At 45.4% G+C, this 22,932-nt stretch overlaps 2 protein-coding genes across 2 annotated transcripts in view; one reads left to right on the forward strand and one right to left on the reverse strand.

Moving 5' to 3' along the window:
• The first annotated feature begins 203 nt into the window (after positions 1 to 203).
• Positions 204 to 19,289, forward strand: PTGER4 (prostaglandin E receptor 4). Its single transcript, XM_083576202.1, has 2 exons — positions 204 to 2,242; positions 15,585 to 19,289. Exons 1-2 carry the CDS (start codon positions 1,412 to 1,414, stop codon positions 16,164 to 16,166), a joined length of 1,413 nt encoding a protein of 470 aa, XP_083432328.1. The 5' UTR covers positions 204 to 1,411; the 3' UTR covers positions 16,167 to 19,289.
• Positions 19,290 to 20,217: 928 nt separating this feature from the next.
• The window catches only part of TTC33 (tetratricopeptide repeat domain 33), a 30,664-nt gene continuing 27,949 nt past the window's right edge, over positions 20,218 to 22,932 (reverse strand). Inside the window, exon 5 of the mRNA XM_083576298.1 lies at positions 20,218 to 22,552. Within this exon, the coding sequence (XP_083432424.1) occupies positions 22,196 to 22,552 (357 nt within the window). The 3' untranslated portion in view covers positions 20,218 to 22,195. The remainder of the gene's footprint in view (positions 22,553 to 22,932) is intronic.

The following is a 22,932-nucleotide window of genomic DNA, read 5'->3' on the forward strand; positions in this document are numbered from 1 at the left end:
GTAAACGCGCAGAGGCTCAGGCGCGCCACGGCCCTTGCTCGCCCTACACCACCGATTTCGCTCAGCTGAACTCGCGGGACGGCAGGGCTGCACCCATCCTTTGCCAGGATGGATGATGGCGATCGGGGTGGGGGGGACTTAGCTGGAGGGAGAGGAAGGACCCCACCCGCCATCCTCCCAGCTTCTACTGTCGAGGGAAGGCGCCCTTTCGCTCTCCGGCGTCCACCAGCTCCCGCGCCCCGCGTCTTCTCCGTGCGCTTTTGGCAAGCCCGAGCGCGCCGCCTTCGCTCCTTCGCAGCCGCGGGGAAAGGCCCTCCGGGCGCTTCCCGAGGCAGCTGGGCCGCACCCACTTGCCCCGTGGCCAATGGGGCGCCGGGCTGGGCGGAGCCGGGCCGAGCTGCCTCCCCGACTGGAGGAGCTCGAAGGAGCGAACTTGCAAACGGCGCTGCGAGCGAGTGAGTAATCCGCGAGCCAGGCGGCGGGAGCACATGGTGGCAGCAGCGGCGCAAGGACGCGCGGGCGCCGGGTCCGGGTAGCGAGTCTGTCCGTCTCCCTCGTCCCCGCGCTCCTCCTGCTCCTCGGTCCGGCTTGGCTGCCTGGGACGCCGGGCTCCCAGCTGCCCTCGGAAGGCGGCTGATGAATTCTCCCGAGAGAGAGACGCCCGGCGCCCCGGCTGCGCCTCTCTACTCCCGGCGCGCCGCTGAAAAGAAAAAGACGCGCAGCGGACACTTGAGTCGCCACCGCTGCTAACGGCAGACGGACTTTCCGAAGCCACCGAAGGGCTCTAGGTGGCGTCGAAGCTTTTCGAATCGGCGATCGGCTTTGAACTTGGCAAAGCGTTTGGAGGAGATACAGTTCGGATTATTATTATTTTTGTATATATATATTGGAGAGGAGGGGATTCATTTCATGTTGACATATTGCATATGCATACGTAGGTGAAGACTTGCATCGGAGTGACAAGTGAGGTGGGCGGGGACTGGCCGAACTAGAAGAGAGGGATGGAAAGTCCCACTGAGGCAGAAGGCAAAGACCAGTTTGCAAGCTGAACTTTGAAAAGCGCGAGACCTGGCAAGAAAAGAAAGCCAGCCTAACAGACAACTGAGAACGCTTTTATGCAAGAAAAGGCATCTTTTGCTGGCTAGCCAAATTGCACTCAGCTTCTAAGAGCTCTTTTTGCTATTACTGGCCACCTTTTTTCTAATCTACCTACTTTATGAATTTCTCCGAAAAAGCCTGCCGCCTTTCCACCATCTGCTCTCCTAGCTCTGCCTTTGAAATGCAGGATTCTTCAGTTCTCTCCGATTTGGATTTCCATCCTCTTCCGGCTGAAATCTGGGACTCTTGACTTTTGCTGCCGTTTTGTTCTTCTTTGACCCAGTTGGCTCCTTGCGATTGTCCCAGCCTCACCATGTCTTTCAACCCCACCATGCTGCCTTCTGCCAACGGTTCCTCCAATGGGACCGGAGGGGCACCTGAGGGCAGCAAACCCTTGACCATCCCCGCTGTCATGTTCATCTTTGGGGTGGTGGGGAACCTCATTGCCATTGTGGTGCTCTGCAAGTCCAGGAAGGAGCAGAAAGAGACCACCTTCTACACGTTGGTGTGCGGCTTGGCCGTCACGGACCTCCTGGGCACCTGCCTGGTGAGCCCGGTCACGATAGCCACATACCTGAAGAACGAGTGGCCGGGCGGCCAACCGCTTTGCGAATACAGCACCTTCATCCTCCTCTTCTTTGGACTGTCTGGACTCAGCATCATCTGCGCAATGTCCATTGAGAGGTACCTAGCCATCAACCACGCGTACTTCTACAGCCATTATGTGGATAAGAAGCTGGCAGCGCTCACGCTCTTTGCCATCTATGTTTCCAACGTCCTCTTCTGTGCCTTGCCGAGCATGGGCTTGGGCAGCACAAAGCTGCAGTACCCCCAGACTTGGTGCTTCATAGACTGGCGGACCAACGTCTCCACGCATGCCGCCTATTCTTACATGTATGCTGGCTTCAGTTCCTTCTTGATCATGGTCACCGTGGTTTCCAATGTCTTGGTGTGCATGGCCCTGATCCGTATGCACCGACAGTTCATGCGGCGCACCTCCCTGGGGACAGACAATACCGCCAGCCGATTGTCGGACTTCCGCCGGCGCAGGAGCTTCCGGCGCATGGCCGGCGCAGAGATCCAAATGGTCATCTTGCTCATTGCCACCTCCTTGGTTGTGCTGATCTGCTCCATTCCTCTCGTGGTGAGTAACGTTGGCTTAGCCTTTTCTTCCCAGTTTCGTCATTGCAGCTACAGATTCCCCACAGCAGAAAAAGCCAAAGGCTGCTTCTGTGGTTGGAAAGGGAGGTTCCTAACGGCGATATTTCCATGCAGGTGATCTAAAATGTTCTCTCAATGCCCCCCCCCCACCGCCATCCACAAGGGAAAAGAAGGAAGCGACTCTGTCCCAGCCTTCTTCTTTGACACTGTTTATTCCTAGGCGGGGTAGGAGAAGGCTGTGGCCATTTTCATAAAGAAACTAAGAAGCACCTTTGAACTTGCTCTTTGTGTCACATGTTAATGTTTTGTCACCTGCTCACGTGGGACAGGATGCAGAAGAGACATTAAATGCACATTGTGGGCCAGTCCAAATGTGAAATACACATTGCACTCAAAGTTAAGTGGTGGGTGTGTCTGTGGGTGTATGGTAGAAACTGATTGAAGCCCAGTTTCTGAAAAGTCCCTTTGTGCCCCATGAATTGTCAATAGCTCCCCAAATATAAAAGCAGCCCTGCACATGGAGTAGTTAAATAATACTTGAATTCTATACCAATGTATTGCTTGAACTAAAGCTCATAGAAACATACATGCACACACAGATACTTCCTAACCTCAGACTTACTGAAACTACAAAGTTTGTGGCCAGCATGGGAAGCTGGATGAATTTCTACATGTTTATAGGGCTAGCATGAAATTTGCAGAGACACTCACATGCCAGAGAATAAAATGACTGCTGAGGTGTTTTTTAAAATCCCCAGCTGTTAGCGATACATGTGTTGCATAAATATTTCTGGATGGGGATTTCAGGCTGAAACATTCACAGTCTGCGCCTTACAGTCTGCTGGTTTTAGCTGGTTCCAAAAAGATCTCCCTTTGAGAAATGCAGAGATGTTATTGTTGCACAGATTGCTTCAGTAACAGTTGTGTGCTTGATGTCAGGAGGTAAACCTTCAACTTCTAGAAAAAAGCACACCCTTAAAGAAAGACCAGTGCCTGTCTTCCCTTCCCCATTGACTGGGGTGGGGAGGGTGAAGGTGTGTGCCGGGGGTGGGGTGGGGAAAACCAGTTGTGAGCTTAGCTGAGACTTGTACCAATAAAACAGAAATGAATGAAACATGGCAAACTACTTCTTTCTTGGCAAGGGTACATTAAACAAACAACTGGCAGCACATACTTGCTTATCGCCCCGCCCTTTCACCCCGGGAGCTAAGCCATTGTTGTTAGGGGAGAAGTATGGCGAATCCAGCTTGGTGCAAGGGAGCTTATTGTAGGCGATAATCGTTCTGAAATAACTCCCTCTCGAGGGTGTAGCAAAACCAGGGAGGCTCATAATTAAGAGGGAAAGAGGACTGGGCTGAGCACAATCCTGAACTGTTCAGGTAAATGGTATACTTTTACAAGTCAGGCCAGTTTTGCTACATAACTAGCATAATCCAGCTGTGGTCTGGGTTACTAGCACTTGACAAGCTGTCCGGCTGGTGTTTTCCGGTGTGTAACTGGACACCTTTGCATGCGGTGCTGTTTACAGGGACTGTACCAGAGGCTGTGTTGCACAGTCTTTTTCTTACAACGAAACCATCTCCATTTAAGGGGGGGAAAGTGCAATCGACACATAGGAGAGGCATGCAGTCAGTGCTCTGCAAAGGTTGCCTCAGCAGAAGAGACACATGTGCGTTCTACCTTCGTGGGTGGAGATAGTCTCTGTGTAGGAAGAAGCATCCTTTTAAAACATGCAATGGATTGAGTCAAAAACATCTTGGGTCACAGGGTATTTCAAGTAGAATACGTTCACAAACAGAGGGAATCTGAGCCTACCGACTTGTGTGCTTTTGGACAAAAAGCAAACTCTGAACAGTGAAAATAGACTTTGTTTACTGCCCAGGCACTAGCCTGTTTTCGTTTCAGCAGCAGATGGACTCCTTGGGCAATAGAATAACCCAAGCATTTTGACATTGTTGCAACGTGTATTAATAGGCCCTAATTGGAAAGCCTGTTTCTCCACCTAAACATATTCTAAATGCCAGTGGCTGGTCCTAGAAGTTCAGCTATAGTGAGTGGGCCGTGCTGGTGCCTCCTACACATTTTGAGATGAGAGAATTCCGGACCGTACCATTTCAGACTGCATGCTGGGGACCGCTATAGTTTTGGATACAATCGTTCTACAAAAGCTCTGTTGCAACTAGTAAAACTAGTGTTCTTGTTTTGAAGATATTAAGAAATATCTGTCTATATCTATCTATCTATCTATCTATCTATCTATCTATCTATCTATCATCTATCTATCATCTATCTATCTATATCTATCTATATCTATCTATCATCTATCTATCTATCATCTATCTATCTATCATCTATCTATCTATCTATCTATCATCTATCTATCTATCTATCTATCTATCTATCTATCTATCTATCATCTATCTATCATCTATCTATCTATCTCTCTATCTATCTCTTAGAAGATGTTGTTGATACCTATTGTATCAAAAATTCAATAATCTGGCCTGCAGCCTGATGTGCAACAGTTCAGAACTGTACCAGCTCTTAAGATGTATAGGCTTGTACTTTAACAGGCATCTGCCAGCTTGCCAGTTCTCCAGGGCAAGTGTCCTCTTGCAGACAACTGATGCCTACCTCTCAGGTCTCATTTCTACTGCATTTTTCAAGCAGGTAAGAGACAGCAGCAGAGAGTCCCACTGTTTCTTACCTCTCTCCATATCCCACACAAATCAAGAGAACAGGCCCTCTGTGCATGCCGTAGGATGCAAGGGAGGAAGTGGGTGAGTTCCACAAGTTAGTGGATAGCAAAACCCTGGCAGCCCAGTGGTGGGTCTACCAGGATACAGAGTATGGGGGGCAGGGAAGAGAGACACTTCGGGAAGCACTTAAGGTTAAGATGGTTTGCCACTGTGGGAACAGGCTGTTTGGCTAGATGGACCTTTGTTCTGATCCAGCAAAGTTATTTATATTCTTATTAAATCCATCTGAGATTCCAAAATGAAACAGGACATGTGAAATGTTTGTCCAGATTGTCAATTGGAAACAGCAGTTGGAAACAAAGATGGGATAATTGTGTAAGAGTCGGTGAGTTCTAAACATGGGTACATAAATTCTGTGGGGTTTGCTTCCCAGTAACTGTTTGGAGGTGCATACTTTCTTTTCTTTCTTTTTTAAGGAAAAAGATGCACTGGTTGAAAATTTGCATCTGATTTAGAGGGGAACTGAGTTTACTCCAGTGCTAGCTCTATCTATCTATCTATCTATCTATCTATCTATCTATCTATCATCTATCTATCTATCTATCTATCTATCTATCTATCTATCTATCATCTATCTATCTATCTATCTATCATCTATCTATCTATCTATCTATCTATCATCTATCTATCTATCTATCTATCTATCTATCTATCATCTATCTATCTTATCATCTATCTATCTATCATCTATCTATCTAGCTATCATCTATCCATCCATCCATCTGTCTATCTATCTCTATCGCCTGTCTATGCTATTGGGCTAAGAGAAAGTGACTTACCTAAGACGCCCCCCCCTCCGTGTGCTTAATGAATGAATATGGATTTGAAATTAAGTATTTCTGATCCAAGCCCAACACTCATGCATGTTGAATGTATGTTGTGTTTGGGGAAAGTTGAGGCTGATTGTGGCATTGGTGACGCAACGGTTACTACATAGCTGTGAAGTTTGGTGAAATTATTTACTATGTGAGGAGCGGTCCCACAGCGGAGGACAACTCTGCCCTCACAGGGCTGACACAGGCAGTCTAGCACACAGTGCTTGTGGCAAAAGAATAAAAAAAGTATGAGGAATAGATAACTAAACGAAAAACCACCAGACTAAGTTATGCCTTGCAATTTAAACTGGCTAATGAATATGAAAGTAGTTTAATGGCAAATGCATGTAATTAGTGGGAGAATCCCCCTACTGAGTTTATTTCAGAAACTAGTGCCCTATATTTATTGAAGCATTGGAAGAGTCAAGTTACTTGGCTAAAATCTGACAGAAAACTGGAAAAAATTAAGAGCAGAATAAAATTATTATTATTATTATTATTTAAAAAGAGCACACAGACAAATAAAAGCATGTTGCTTCCACACATTTGAAATGGTTGTATATTCATGGTCAAACATTGAATGAAGGCCTTTAGTGTACCTTTAAAGTGAAGAGGCAAGTAATAAACCCAAAGAGGTGTATATTTAGCAAACAGCACATTCCCTGCTGAATGAGATCATATCATAATAGGGTTTATTACATGTGGGTTTTTTTTGGAAACAGCAGCAACAATGTATTTGCATCATGTCCTCACTCTAGTAAGTTATGACAAGGAGTTTCTCGTGATTTATATCTTCGACCTGGTGCCTTCCAAACATTTTGGACTCCAACTCCCATCAGCCCCAGCCAGCAGAGCTCACTGATGGGAGATGAAGTCTAACAACATCTGGAGGACCACAGGATCTCCATAAGAGAGAATGGCTGGCTTAAGACCAACTCAGGAATTTGAACCCAGATCTGCCCGGTGAGAGGCAGGCATTTTCTTCCACTAGGCTGAGGTATTAAGAATAACAGTATCTTGCATTTGAAGGAGCAGATCTGATCCTCTGTCAAGCCATTCTTGGTTTGACCAAAAGCAGTTTAGTGATTTACACTGTGGTGACAAGTGATTTCCCTCCACAAAAGTGACTGTTTATTGAAGTTTGGCTCAAAAGAAGCGCTGACTGTCAATTGGACTTTGCACTGATTTTAGTCTTTCCCTTTTTCACATCCTGCAACATGGGACTTACTCGAACGACTTCTATCATCCCTGTGTACTCGGGGCTGATGGGAGGTGGGAATCTACCAACATCCTTGCTGTGTTCATCTATGATCACCTGGGGTTTCTGAACAAAGCTCCCCATGTTCTCTTTAGATTGGTTTCAGCTGGCACTGATGAGATAGCAGGCCAGATTTTGGAAGTGCACGGAGGCTGCGTAAGGCAAGTACCAAGTTCTTCTGGGCAAAGGTTACTTCGTAAATCCAGCCTCCCACTTAATATTAACTGGCTGGCTATATATAGCCGTGTATCAGAATGTGATAGAGGGACTTTTATGAGCACAGGTGAAGACTTGGTGGAAGGAGACTCCTTTGTTTGTTGTGGGAGGTAACTGCTATAAAATGGCACTTTATGGTAAGCTTTGCTGGGTAAGGCGTATATAATGTTTGCCTTGAGTCAGGACAGGAAAAAAGAAAAACCACCCCTAAAGTATTGGATAAAAACTAAAGCCCATGCTTGCACACGACACATTTAAAGCACATCCCTCTGACCCCATAACAGAATACTGGGAGCTGTAGTTTACCCCTTACAGAACTACGATTCCCAGCACCCTTAACAAACTACAATTCCCAGAATTCCTTGGAGAGGGAATGTGCTTTAAATGACTGGTATGTATGTAAACTCAGTGTTCCAGGCTGGCTCACAATACTGTCTTTTCTTAGCGTTGCAAAACCTCAGAATCATCACACCGGGAGCTAAATATCTTATCTGGATATGGAAGCTTTCCACGTGGAGGGAGATTTTGACATGGAGACGTACTCTGTCACCCATTCTCATGTGCATTCTGAGGTGACACAGCCACATGGAGGGCTGTACCGCATGGGAGTCTTCATAGTTGAACTCTAAAAGCATGTTTGAGGCATAGAAGCCTTCCTGTTTTGAGCTTCGGAGGGAGACGGTTCCACTGTCAAACAGTTCTTACTGTCAGAAAGTTCATCCTAGTGTTTAGTCGGAAGTGCCTTTCCTGCAACTTGAAGCCATTGGTTTGAGTCCTACCCTCCCGAGTTGGAGAAAACAAGCGCTTGAAATATTTGAAGATGGCCTTCATATCTCCCTCTCAGTCTCCTCTTTTCCAGGCTAAACCACCACTGGAATGTGTCCTCCAAAAGGTTGTCTAGAAGGCATTCTGGCCCCCGAGCTGGAAAAGGTTCCCCACCTCTGCTGGAAAGGATTTCAATGGAAGCAATTCCCATTGAGCTCAGCTGAACTTGCTTCTGAGTCAAACATGGGTTGGATTGCACTGTTTTGAGTTTGATTTCCACCAGCAGCCCTGCTAGTAAAGAGGTCTGGGTGGAGCTTCCTTTGGGAATGAAGTCATTTGTTGTCTCCTGCAACAAGGTTCCAAAATATGAGCACCTTTCACTGTGTGCAAAGAGTTACGATTGGCAGGTATCACTAGCACACAGCCGCTACAAATATCCAGCAATTAATGCAGCTTTGCGATAAAAATGAAGGTTATCGAGTTAAGTGTCCTAGTTTGCTTAGTGACTGATTGGGTTGTTTTTTATTTTAAAAAATCGGCATTAGTCAGGCGTGCTGTGTCAACTTCGTACGAGTTTTAGGAACAGCTGGATACACACTAATATTTCCCCGCAGCGGTCTCTGCATCAGAACGCTTTTATCCTAACAAGCTGTTCGTCTGAGAGTGGAATTTAGACCATGACTACATTTCCCTGGAGTAGCAGTGTTAAAGCAAGAAGCAACTTCATTTGTGCAATTACAAGGAGGGCGGTGGGTGGGAAGACATTTGTGAATTCAGATAAGCTTATCTGGTTGTGTCTGGCACTTAGACTTGCCTAGGAACTGCTCGGAAATGAAGGTTTTGGCATCTACCAGCAGGGCTGCCAGATGGCCATTTTTTGAGAGGGTTGTCCAGAACCTCGTCGGACAGCTGTTTCCAACCTGCTGCCCTTCTGATGTAGCTGGACTACAACTCTGGCTGTCTCTGGCAATTATCCATGACCTCTGGGATTTGTGGACCAGCCACATCTAGTGAACATCTAGCTTGCTGCCAACTCACGCCAACTCTGTAGAAGCGGGACCACATCTCAGAACTGCCCATTTGTAAGATGTACATTTAACTAGGGCTGAGCGATACCTGGTTTTCAACATTGTGATATATAACCAGCTGAACATCGCAATGCACCGATATATCACAATGTCTGAAATAAGGATGCAGCTATGTAGAGGCATCGGCGGGCTTCACGGTTTTCCCTGCTTCGTGATTTTTGCCAGCCCCCCCAACCATCATGATTCACGATATATTACCAGGTCAAAAATAATGAAATCGATATCACAATATGGACTTCAAACTTAGGTTTTAGATGATATATTGACATATCCCCCAGCCCTACAGGTAACATATTTTATGTGGGTGAAATGGATGCTTTCAACTATGTGTGCAACAGGTAGATTCACTAGAGTATGTGGGATACATATATCCATGACTGTCCTAGAATGTAGCCATGCATTTGGTACCATATAACACACAGTGAAGCTTCTAGGTTCCCTTGGGGGCAGGGGTGGCTGTTGGTCTGGCTGGGGGTTTTTCAAATGGTTCTTAATTTTATCTTGAAGTTTCTTGAGCTCAGGGGTGGCTACCCTGTACCCCTCTGCTTGTTGCTGCACTACAGCATCCAACAGCAGGGGTAGCTTACTTGGTAGAACATGAGACTCTTAATCCCGGGGTCATGGGTTCGAGTCCCATGTTGGGCAGAAGATTCCTGCATTGCAGAGGGTTGGACTTGATGACCCTTGGGGTCCCTTCCAACTCTACAATTCTCTAATTCTATCCCATGCTGGCTGGGGGTGATGGAATCCATCAGCACGTGAACGACAACAGTTTGGTGACCCTTGCTTTAGATATTTGTTACCAAATAATAAAATATACTTCTTCTTTATTTAGAGGTGAGTGTGTAAAGCTGTATACAGGGTCCCTCTAGCCCAGTATTGCCCTACTGTGACTGGTGACGGCCCTCTAGGGTCCAGGTTCTCTAGGGTCCTGCCTTCTTCTGCTAATTTTTCAAAAATTAAACTGGAGATGTTTGGGTTTGGACCTGAGACTTTGGGCGTGCAAAAGCTGTGGTCTTTGGCTTGTCACCTGTGGTGAGCAAATGAATAACATAGGCATGTGCAGGCAGGCTCAGTCAATATTTTTGTGGGCTTTATTTGCAAGACTGCAGAACATTAAAGCATATGCAAAAGAGAGAGCAGCGAATATGCAGTGACTTCACCCCCATACAACCTATAACCGGAATACTCGGAATTCAGCCTTAACAGAAAATTGTTGCAGGCTCCCAAAAGATGCCAAGATACATCCTTTGGTGAGTCACCAAGGAAAGAGAGATCCAGAGTACCTTAAAGGTATTTTGGAGGTAAGGGAATAAGCCTGGTTGATTACCATTTCCTATGGGATGGTGATTTTCTTCTTCTCCCTTAGCAGTATGAAACTGGACAGCCAACACACTGCGGTTGGATTTGGCACCTGAGTTTCGAATCTGCATTCTCTTGAGGACTCCTGGCATAGCTATGGATGAACCCCTTGTTGCTTGCCTCCGTTCTCACTCTGTAAAACGGTAAATGCAAGGTAGCACAGATGAGGAAATATGGCTCCCCTCAGCCTTCCTTATTCTGAAACACTTGCCTGGTGGCTGCAAGCAACAAGGAATTGAATGCAGGCGAGTGAGGGGGCTGGGAAGCCCCTCCTCCCCCTCGGAAGAACATAGGAAACTGCCTTATGCTGATTCAGACCATTGGGTCTATATAGCTCAGTATTGTCTGCACGGATTGGCAGCAGCTCTCCAGGGTGTCAGGCAGGGGTCTATCCCAGCCCTACCTGGAGATGGCAGCAATTGAACCTGCATGCAAGGAAGATGCTCTGCCACTGAGCCATGGTCCTTCAGTAAGCAGGACAGAGCTCCTTATTCCTTCTGCTAGGTTGCTGCTGCTTCTTCATCTTGCAGGCTAGTAACTTTTGTGGGCTTATTTACAAGGCTGCCTTAAGCCATCAGCTTTCAGACTTTCTTCTTTCAGGAAACACTTTCCACATCCATTTGTCTGCTAAGGATTTCTTTTGCATCTGCAATATATTGCAATAGGTACTTGCAAATATTTGAAAGCTCACATTCTGCACTGCGTTGGCCAGCCCTGTTGGTTTGAAAGTGCACACCCAGATCTCACCTGAGATGCCCTTGAATTTACTGCAAAGATCAGCAGTGGTGGGCAGCCCCTGATCTTCTACAATGGCTGAACTTCTCACTGTAATAAATAGAGAGGTCCCTGAACAGCTTCTAAATAATAAGGGGCAGCTTGTTTGTTGTCTCTGGCAACAAAACCAACAAAACGTCTTGGGGCATCCTAAAAACGAATACATTTTAGTACAGCATAAACTTTTGTAAACTAGAGCATCTGATGAAATAGAAGGCTAGTCTGCAAAAGCTTATGCCAAGTGTTAAAGGTTAAGTTTCCACAAGACTTTTTGGGCAGGTAAATGGTGAGCTCCTCATAGGTGCTCCTCATTGGGTGCAAATCCGATGCCTGTGACTTTAATTTTCACAATCTAATTTTGTTTGGCTTTTGCCGCACTTTCTTGCTTTATATTAAACCAGCTTTCACTTTGGGCTACAGCCCTCCAAAGCCGAAAGCAAATTCTAAAGGCAGCATCGGAAGCATAGTTTCTCTGCCACCTAGTGGTTTGAACTGAATGCATCCAGTTGAATTCAACCAGTAACACCTTCCGGTCAAAGAAACTATGCTCCAGCAGAGCTGAGGTGCTTCTGGGTGGGGGCTTATTCTGTAAACAGGTTGTTGAGAATTTGCAAATGCAATACTGGCACAGATTTGCCAGTTAAATGGGGTGAAATTTGGGCTAGTATTTTGATGCCAACAATGCTGTGTGGATGCTGAGGAAAAAGGAAAAAAAACCCACCTTGCATATGCAAAGAGTACCAATCCCACAATGAAACATTTGTCTGGAAGCATCCTTGTTTCCATAGAATGAGAAGCAGAGCAAGTGAAATCCCAGGGCCCGCTGGTGCATAAGATGTGAGTCTGTTACTTTCTTAGGAAGCTGCCTTAGACCAGCTAGCTCAGTGCTGTCTACACTGATGGCAGCAACTCTACAGAGTTTAAAACAGGGAAATACCAGGGATTGAGCCTGGGACCTTTTGCAGCAAAGCAGATGCCCAGCCATGGAGCCACATCCCTTCAGGTGGATGTTTAAGAAAGGTTTATGATAGTGGGGAATGACTGCTTATATCTACAAGGTTATGTACAATATGTGATATCCATATTGCCAAAAGTTCGATATAATAGCCTTTTGTGGCATTGCAGGAAGTGTAAGATAATTTACAGTGCAATAAACAAAGGCTGTTATTAAGTACTATTATTAATCAGCTATTACTCATTATTAGAAGAAAGCGCTAACTATTTTCTTTCATTACTTATTGCAGTCAGATACTAGAATCTGCTCTCAATCACCACCACCAAAATGTCCTTAACTCTCTGTCCCTTTTATTCAACCGAAACTTTAGTTTATTAATCTGAAAAATGGAAGTTTGCAGCTCTGCCTAATACTAGCTAGCATTTATATAGCATTTCTTGAGTGTTGAAAGCTTCAACTTTTCTGCAAATCCCATACAAGCCTGTATGGTAGGGCAGTATTATAACCCCCACATTGCAGATTGGGGCAAGTGAGGAGCTGAGAGTGACTTCCTCTCTGTAACAAGAGGTGAGATTTGAATTGCAGACTTCGTGATTTTGCAGCTCAGTTTCTTAGCTGCTATGCTCTAGCAGTTCATTCCTAAATGAAAAGTGCAATCGCGTAGGTCACAGGGGTGCCCAAACCTTTTTCAAAGAGGGCCAGATTTGATGAAGTGAACATGCGTGAGGGCCGACCAAAGTTGATTGAAGTTGTTGAGCTTTTTAAAGGGTTTCCCCCCAGGACATATACTGCCACGGGGGCCGGATTAAATCGACCTGCGGGCCGGATTTGGCCCCCGAAACGGACTTTGGACATGCCTTGCTTAGGGTGCAGCTCAAGCCCAAAGTTCAGTGCTTTCAGGTCTTGTTGACTTGAATAAAAGCATAATTATCTCACAGTTAAAGCCAAGCAGGACTTTACAAAGTGATTACCGTTGTTTTTTTTTTTTGCTCTATAAGACTCACTTTTTCCCTCCTAAAAAGTAAGGGGAAATGTGTGTGTGTGTGTTATGGAGCGAATGCAGGCTGTGCAGCTATCCCAGAAGCCAGAACAGCAAGAGGGATCGCTGCTTTCGCTGCGCTGCGATCCCTCTTGCTGTTCAGGCTTCTGAGATTCAGATTTTTTTTTTCTTGTTTTCCTCCTCCAAAAACCAGGTGCGTCTTGTGGTCTGGTGCGTCTTATAGAGCGAAAAATACGGTAACTTTGGCTGGTTCATTCCCTTAGGGAGATATTCAACAAAAAGGTTATGCTTGCATAAGGATTAGCACAGGCACAATGGGATATTCCCCCTTTCCTCCCCACCTTCAGGGTATCCCCCAGATCTGCTCCAAAGGGTTGGGGAAACCCCAGAACAGATTTGGGAGGGGGCACCCAGAGGGAGAACATCACATTGCACAAGGAGAAATCCTTGCACTGACAGAACATTTTGCTTAGCTCTGTTTGAAGTACAGCCCATAGTCTTTAAGACCTATGAACACCTTTTAAGTATCTGGCCATCATCCTATGCCATTGTTGTTCAACTTTAAACTATCTGTCCGACTGCTGCCAGGATTTGTGTAAAACATTATAAATAGGACATCACCAGATGCACATGGGAAGATGTCAGCTGCATAATTTGATGTAGTTCATCATTTTAAGTGGTGTACATTCTTTCTTTTTTTATTAAAAGAAAAGGTTCATTCCAGGCAAGCTGTTGTTAAAGCAGAATATCCTCCGACAAGCTTCTACAGGCAAAATTTGGAGGGTATATATCTATAAAAATCCTGGAATACTCAAGTCTTGGAAGATACCAGCAAAAGTTACTTCTAACCTCAAAGAGCATACAGTTCCAGGCTTGTCCCTGAAAGAGAATTTGCCTGTGAGGTGGAAGTTTGGGTCCAATTTTTTTTTGTTTTTGGAAACATATATTTATGAGGAGGCTGGCTGGATTAGAGTGATTGGCTGGATCTCCCGAAATGACTCAAGGCCACATTCTGCAGCTCTTACGCACCCAGAACAGTTAATAGCAGAGTTGGTTGTAGAAGGGAGAGAAGAAGGAGGCAGCTGAAATAACAAAAACAAAATTGGGAAGAGGCTTAATTTTGAGCTCTAAATTAGGGAAGAGAGACGAAACGCCAGGGAGTGCAGAGAGCATCAGAAATAATTCACAAAATATCTGTTATAAGAATTTTAAGGTCTCAAATATAGAATAAATATTCATAAATGCACACATATCAAAATATATGAACCATGTGTCTGAAATAGTAATGGAGAGCAATCCTGAAGCCATTTTGACTCTCCAAATGACCTCAAATATTCCTCTGCAGTAAGGGAGGCAAATGAGGGAAAGCCTTCCCATTGTCTTTTTGCTTTCAAATCCTGTCTTAAGGTTGCATTTGTGTATGAATGGGGTGAGCCTGTGACCTGGATTCAGGAACTAAAGTATTAACCATCACAAAAGAATGGCCAGGCTGCCCAGGTAATGCAACCAGTGACCATTATCAGGTATCCTGGCAGGCAGGATTTCTGCTCTAGACCGCCTCCTTCTGTCATGCATGTATGATGTTTTAGGGGGGTGGTCTTGGGCTACAGGGTGGGCAATTTCCAAAATCTATATAAGGGCTTGCACACCATTGTTCAGGGTTCTCCTCCCTCCTGCGTGTGATAAGTGGGGACCCTGTTGCAACAGTTCCTTGAGTAAAGATCAGGCTTACTAGCTGCTTTGCTTCTCAGTATACTCTGGTTGGCCTCTTACTTTCTCCTACCGATAGAGAACCCACTTAAAGACTCTGTACAGTGGTACTTCGGGTTAAGAACTCAATTTATTCTGGAGGTCCGTTCTTAACCTGAAACTGTTCTTAACCTGAGGTACCACTTTAGCTAATGGGGCCTCCTGCTGCTGCCGCACCGCTGGAGCATGATTTCTGTTCTCATCCTGAAGCAAAGTACTTAATCCGAGGTAATATTTCTGGGTTAGCGGAGTCTGTAACCTGAAGCATATGTAACCTGAAACATATGTAACCTGAGGTACCACTGTAACATGTTTCATTGGCCTGCTTATATGCCAGTATTTTAGATGGCACGGAAGGCAGGGCACAAAGGTCTTTTTATCTCTGCACTGGAAATCTCTCCCCCCCCACCCTGGTTCTGAAAACAGCTCTCTTTTGACATGACACAAACCTTCACTCTGCCTGCTTAATATGCGGTTGCTAAGCCAGCTGTTAACTTTGAAATGTCAGCTTGGCCCTCGCTCATCAACTTTATATTTCTCTCCCTCCCTCCCTCCCTCCCTCCCTCCCTGCAATCTCTCTTCAGGTGCGTGTCTTTGTGAACCAGTTGTACCAACCGCCTTTGGTGAAGGACATTCAGCAAAACCCCGACTTGCAAGCCATCCGCATCGCATCGGTCAACCCCATTCTGGACCCCTGGGTGTACATCCTGCTTCGCAAGACGGTGCTGAGCAAAGCCATCGAGAAGGTCAAGTGCCTTTTCTGTCGTATCGGCGGAGGCCACCGCCAGCACTCGGGAAGCAACTTCAACTGTGCGGACGGCCGCCGGGCTTCCTCTGCCACAGCCACCCATTCGCCCTCCTTCATTTCGCGGGAGCTGAGGGAGGTCAGCAGCACCTCGCAGACGCTTCTGTACCCACTGGAGCCGAGCGAGGGGGCCGCTGGGGACCGGATGCTGTTGCCAGGGGCCAGCAGCCGCCCGGCCCAGTCAGACACTACGTCCATAAGGACACTGAGGAGCTCAAACACCTCGGAGTCGTCCCAGGGCCACGAGTCGGAGACGGTCTTTTTGGTGAACGAACTCAGGCCCGGCGCTGCTCAAAAGGGCAGCTCTCTTCAGGTCACCTTCCCCAGCGAGACGCTGAACTTGTCGGAGAAGTGTATATAAAAGAACGGAGGACGTTTGTGAGGTGCAGAAGGTCCTTTGGAAGAGGACCAGAGAGGAACTCGTACAGCGGACATATCAAATGTCCGGCCTTTGCCATCCGGTCTGCTCTGCCCATTGTGGTTAAGGCACATCAGAGGCCGAACAAGGCCGCCTTGCTGATCTAATGCGACCGTGTAGCCGTTTAGGGCAAGGTGAGCTGTAAATGGGCATCTAGTAAGAGAGCTCCTTTGGGTACGAAATGGCAATTGGGTGGAATTAAACATCCTGGCTGCAAAAGATGGTACGCCATCTTTCCTGAAAAGCTGGGCGGTGGAGCTGTAACTTTGACCGGATGTGCATTTGAGTGTGATAAGCACAGTTCTTGCAGGTGACTAAGGATCACCCCACAAATGCATCAGACTCTGCCGATGTAACAGGTGAATGTATGGTGGTGGCAGGTGTGCAGGCTGCTGCTTGTTGTCTTTCCTTGCCCTGTGACACAGGACTGTTTTGCAGAAAATCCAGGGTTTGGAAAGAGTTGCTGATTTTCCCCATCCAGACATGACCGAAGCATACTTACCCCCTATTCCTCTCCCCTCCCTTATTACTTAATAAGGTTTCGAGAGAACTGCAGTTCAAGCAGTGTAAACTGCTCCAGTCAATAGTGGAATTGAGAATCTCTCCTGTGGCGTGAAAAAAAAAATGTGAATTTCTCTGGCTGTGTATAGCGTGACTGAATGTATTTAAAAAATGCTGTATTCTTCTCTGTGAGAAGGTTCGTTATTAATACAAAGTATATAAAAAGAAATATTGCCAGCCCTCTCTTCCTCCTTACGCCTGCTGATAGATAGTTTTACGTTAAATTTATTTTTCAGATATGCAAACTCAGCAGGCCATAGCAGAGCGAATTCCTAAGGCAGGAGTGGAGGGATTTGGAATCAAACAAGGAAAATGTTATGAAACCACTGGGGGAAATAAAGGAAAAGGCTTTTATGTTTTTTAAAATGTTCCTTGTATTGTATGTGTGCGTGTGTGTACTAAGAAAGAAAGCGAGCAAGAAAGCAGTTTATGTGTTGTGAATGTCTTCTCAAAATGCAGCAGCTTCAATGTAGGCCAACAATCCAGTCCCCTAAAAATTTTATCCGAACTTTCGGCACAATCCTACTCAGGTTTACTCAGAAGTAAGTCCCGCTGTATTCAGCGGAGCTTAGTCTCAGGCAAACAGGAAGAAGCTTTTGCAGCCTTAATTATGATAGTGGGAATTCTTGCAATCTGGAAAACGTTTCCCGGATCATGGCTCAAAACATCCATCTCTGGCCCCTGCCCGTTTTCCTCAACTTCAAACTTCTTTCCTCGGAAGCAGCTTCTGAGTGGAGCCCAAGCAAATATGTTTAGGGTTGTAATCCTAGGACCAGCTCATGCAGCGAGTTGCTCCTTTGCTGGAGGTTGCAGGGCTGTCAGTGGTCTAACAAGCATTGTACAGTGGCAAGTATTGTGGCAAGTGCTGCTTCCACATGGGATATGTATATGCAGCTGCTGCTGTGTGTGTGCTTGTGGCAGCTTAAAAAAAAAAAAAAGGCCACTGCCATTGCATATATTTTTGGGCTGCAGGTATTTGGGGGCAGTAGATCCTACCATGGAAGTTCATACAGCCGTGCCATGAACACATCATCAGTTAGAGGTGACCAAGTGCATGAAGAAATGCATAGCCTTGAAAAAAGCTGCTAAAATATTTTGACTTGTTAAATGTTTTCTCATTGTACAGTGCCCTTGGCTTACAGGAGTGTACTATTGCCAGTTGCCTGCACAGAATACCTTTTCGATTGTCAATAGACGGCCCCTTCTAATTCTACTGTTCTAGTTACCATTGCTTTCTGTATTAAGGGTTGGACCACTGTACGAGATGTGGAGAAGCAAGGAAACACAGGACCCGGTGCTGTATTGTGTCCATGTGCATGCTTTAGCATTGAACCTAGAGATGATCAGTATTCCACCATGGGCAGCCTGGTGTGGGGGCTGCATGCTAGAGGTGGGTGGGGTTGGGGGCAAAAATAGACGGAGCAACAGATGCAAGTCTTACCTTTGTTGTACAGTAGTTTTATATTCCACCCATGGGAAAGTGAGAGGCTTCTAATACCCACACATTTATCCATCTGGCAGGCAGGCAGGCAGGCAAGCAAACAAGCGAGAGGCATCGTCCTAATTCAAGGGTGGGACTTGAGGAGGATGTGAAGCAGGACTAGTGAGAAGTGTGGCCTGAGGAGTCCCGAGGACCAGACAAGGGAGGCTTGCAGGCCTGTGGTTCTCCATCCCTGCTCAACACCACCCTCCCCCTGCTCTGGTGTGGGTCTAAAGCAGTCTCTCCCAAACTTGGGTCTCCAGCTGTTTTTGGACTACAAATCCCACCATCCCTAGGCAAAAGGACCAGTGGTCAGGGATGATGGGAATTATAGCCCCCAAACAGCTGGAGACCCAGGTTTGGGAAACACTGGTCTAAAGGTACATGAGGCCACTACCTTGCAGAAGCTAAGCAGGTCTAGGTCTCCATTTGGTTGGTGTCTGGATGGGTGAGTGCCTGGGAACCACAGTCTACAGCCTTGGGTTCCATGATTGAAGAAGAATGCAAGAAAAGAAGTTTCAGCTCATCTGAAGTTAGACTGCTCAGTTTGGCCTTATACACTCCACTTGTTACATGGGAGAAAGTAAGTTTGCACTAATACATGGGGAAAAGAAGAGTGCCTCACATTTAAAAACCAATACACTGATTTTTGAACCTCAACAAAAAAAGAGGAGACACAAAGTAATGACCAGTAAAATACTAGGGGGACTATTAGCCTTAAGATTTCACTTCACTAGAAATAACAGGTAAAGCTAGAGGGGATTTTATGTCTGTGTGCCATGTTCAAAGGGTTACACTTTGCCTCCTGGTGTTATCCTGTACAGCTATTTGGGAGGCCTGGTTTTCGTCAAGGAAAATATTAAGCATGTTATGTTGCTCAACATGTTTTCATGTGCATTGCTTTCTGTTGGAATTAGAATTCTGAGCCTGAATGTCAGCGATATGTTTTACAAAACTGTTTGTACTGGCACAAAATCTCTTCTGGCAATCACCATTAAATGCAGGCATGCCACTGGAGTACAGAAGTCTGTGTCTGTCTACTCAAGTCTTTTATTATCTCGCCTTTTATAACACAAACACCACATTCAACATCTAAGTCAGGTGGGTGACTTGTGACCCTCCAGACTACAACTCCCATCACCCCTGATCATTGGCCACACTTGGCCGGCTGGTGGGGTTAGAGGAGGCTGATGGGAGTTGGAGTCTTTGAAACTACTGAAGGCACACAAGGTTCCCCATCCCTGCTTTAGCTATGTCCAGACAGCCAATGCAAGACATAGCTAAGCAGTCCTTTTCTTGATACTCCTAAGTTTTCATGTAAATTTATTGCCCCAAAGAATTGTCATAAGTCTAGGCTCAGGTGTGGAGGGGCAGGCTAAGCCAAACAAGGACGGGGGACAGGAGGATGACATACGGCTGAGACCAGGGAACAGAGGTTGGAGAAGGCATGTATTTATACCTCTTCAGATCTGGCTGGTGAAACAGGACTTATAGCTCCCTTCTTCCCGCTTGGGGAAGTTGCACAGCAAAGCAATAAGGAAACAGCAGCAGCCCACTGAGAGGAATGAAGGAACCAGAAGGGGAAGGCACAGCCTGTCTGGCCAGGACCTGGTAGTGCTGGGAACAGAGTCATCCTCCTTGGTGCATCGAACATCTGCATGCTTGGCCATCTCTCAAAGCACAACAGTCGGGTAAACAAGAACCCCAGTACTCTTCATTGTCCCTTCCCTGCTCCCAGTCTAGAAAACCAAAATGAGTTATGCAAAACGCTAAACACTGACAAACTAAGCAGGCAAAATGTAAGTAGTTTTGCATATTTACATCATAGAACTCAGCTCTTCATGGTTCAGAACTGCCTGGATACATAATTTATTTAGTGTGGAGCACACACACCCTGGGGCACAGCATTCAGTGACTACTGAATGACAACTCAGATTCTAAGCAAAGACTTCGTTCTCATAGTAAGCCAACTTTAATTACAACACAGGAATATTCAGTGACAAACCTAGGCATGCAAAACAATCAGGGATATGAAATTAGGATAAAACAAATAAAGCCAGTAGAATGGATAAAATATCAGTAGCTAAAGAACAGTGACCGACGGCTACTTCTTCATGAGACTATCTGTTGAAGTTACATATCTGAGAGGGAAGTCTTGATCTTCTGTCCTCTTTAATTCAATTGCTATCATTACTGTGGTGCATATGTGAAAGTCACAACACTGAAACAAAAAAGTTCTGGTAAGCTTAAATGAATTCAGGATGACACTTTCCATGTTCAAGCTGGCAGGAACAAGGACACCAGCAGCAGCTTAGATTCTCCTGAGGTTGTTGATGAAAAATGTCACTGTAGCTCCCAGATTCCCAGTCTCTCATAGGGTACAATCCTATGCATCTTTATTTGAAAATAAGTCCCTTAAACTCAATGTGACTTACTCTGAGTGATCATGCACAGAAATAGGTGGATTAAAGTGATGACTAGGTCAATTAGAAATGTGGAACTATTATGGGAACAAGGTGATTTGAGTCAAAGACTTCGTTGATCTGTGGGAAACTATATGAAAAACCTTTCATGTGAATCTTATGACAATCAATGGACCTTACAAAAGCAATTTTTTTCAACCTGTTATGCACTTATTCAAAAGATTATTAATTCAGGTTTGTATAACTGAGTTTATTCCAAATTTTACTGTCAAACAATTTCTCAATACTGGCTTTTTAAAAGAATTTTAAATTAAGCGTGGCTACCAAGATTTCATGGGATGACCTGAGAAGTGCTACTGTGGTACAGAGCTCTTTACAAAGAAATTTGGTTTGAGATTACAAGGGAATTTACAGAAAAGAGCACACTTACACATACACCTTATTCAATATACTAGAATTTCATCAAACCTGACCCAACAACTTGGACAAATGGCATGAACGCGAGGGCAAATATTATGGGGGGCATTGCATTTTATCTTGTTTCTTTGCAGATTCTATTTCATTTCATTTTTAAATTGCAGTAATAAAAACTAGTTGTTTCCACAACCTAGTGCCCAACTTGTTCCACACCACAGAAACAAGAAGATGAGCAGGGCAATCCAGTTAATGAACATATTTGGGTAGTCATAACTACAATATATGTACTCCAAACTTCTGCTGACCGTTACTTTACAGTGCACTACTTTTTGTGAAGAAACAAGACCTGTTTCTTGGCAGGAAAGGAAGGGAACAATTTGCACCCTGTACTCCTCACGTGTATCCATTCAACTGCAAATAGGGAATTCTTTTGTAACTGGATTTTTTTAAAAAGAAAAGAATTGAAGCATCTTGTATCAGAAGCAACATCTGATACCATAAACTGCTGCAGTAACAGTGGAATCTGATTAAATCAGATCTTGTCGCCAGAGGCTTTAAGTTGAAACATGTTTGGCATACCACGTACTGCGATAAGTTCTTTTCTAAGCATCATTTTGAGGCTCGGCCTCCACCTTTTCACCTTTCTTTGTTTTGTGTTCCTGTCCCTTTGGTGCTGCCTCCTTTTCCCTCCTCCTCATGACAAGAATAACGACAAAGTAAGGCAGAGGAGGAAAACCTAACCAAGGGCTGTTTATGGGACCAGGAATGCACATTTCCCCAACTTCCAGCTCAAAACCATCATCTCCATCTCAGGAAACCCAACATGTCCAGGAGAAGCCACCTCTGTCTCCATAGTGCTGTCGTAATTCCAGGGCACTGCTATGGCCCTTAAGCCCTTTCTCCCCTACCTTGAGATATTGGTAGCGAGGGGTTCAGGAAGTAAAGTGAAGCAACTGCAGCTACTGTAGCTTAACTTGTTGGGGGCAGATGAACTCCAGTGCAAGATGATCCAAAAACAGGCTACAGCATGGGGGAAAGTTGGAAAACAGGATTTCAAAGGCACGGCTGTCAATCAGCAGAGTCAGTGCCCTTTACCGTGCTTTGATAAAAACGGTACCGTCAGGGGCTGTGGTTGCACATTCCTTCTTTTCAGTTACTGTCTCAACCTCCCCGGAAGCAGAGACGATGACAACAGTTTTAGAGGCCAATGTGGCTTTCTCTTTCTCGGCAATGGCTGCACACACCGCTAATATCTCGTCACTTTCAAAATCGTAATCCGGGATTGCTTCCTCTGAAGTCTCTCCCTGAGATGCCGTGCTTTGCGTCCCTGTCTCAGCTTTGGTTGCTTTCTTCTGCTGCTGTAATTTCCTCGCCCAAGACAGATCTTCATTCCACAGTTCAGGGCTCAGTGGACAGATATGCAAGGCAACCTGGAAACTTCGGATGGCCTGTAATGATGAGCAGGGACACAGCACAGTGAGAATTTGCCCACATGAAATAGACATACTGGGCTCAAGAGATTAAGTCACATCATTGAGTAAAACACAGGTGATGTTTCATAAATGCCAATAGCAGTCGTTACAGAACCTGATTATTTTCAAATAGTAAGGGTCCACAAAACTGACTGCTGAACTTATGGGATGTGGCCAAATCCTTGCCACAAACTCACTGGTGGCTTTGGATAAGTGTAATAATAATTCTTCTTCACATTTATAAAGTGCAATTCCAGTCTTAGGGCTGATGCAAATAACGGGAGAGCTGTGAATTCGTGTGAGACTGTGATTCTGAAATCTGCTATCTTCCCAGATCATAGAAGGGAAACCACGAC

The sequence above is a fragment of the Podarcis filfolensis genome (assembly GCF_964270895.1).
Source record: "Podarcis filfolensis genome assembly, chromosome: 11".
NCBI classification, from domain to species: Eukaryota; Metazoa; Chordata; class Lepidosauria; order Squamata; family Lacertidae; genus Podarcis; species Podarcis filfolensis.

Coding starts and splice junctions, on each gene's coding strand:
- PTGER4 (XM_083576202.1), top strand. CDS start 1,412: ATGTCTTTCAACCCCACCATGCTGCCTTCTGCCAACGGTTCCTCCAAT. Junction 2,243..15,584: donor TCTGCTCCATTCCTCTCGTG/GTGAGTAACGTT, acceptor ATCTCTCTTCAG/GTGCGTGTCTTTGTGAACCA.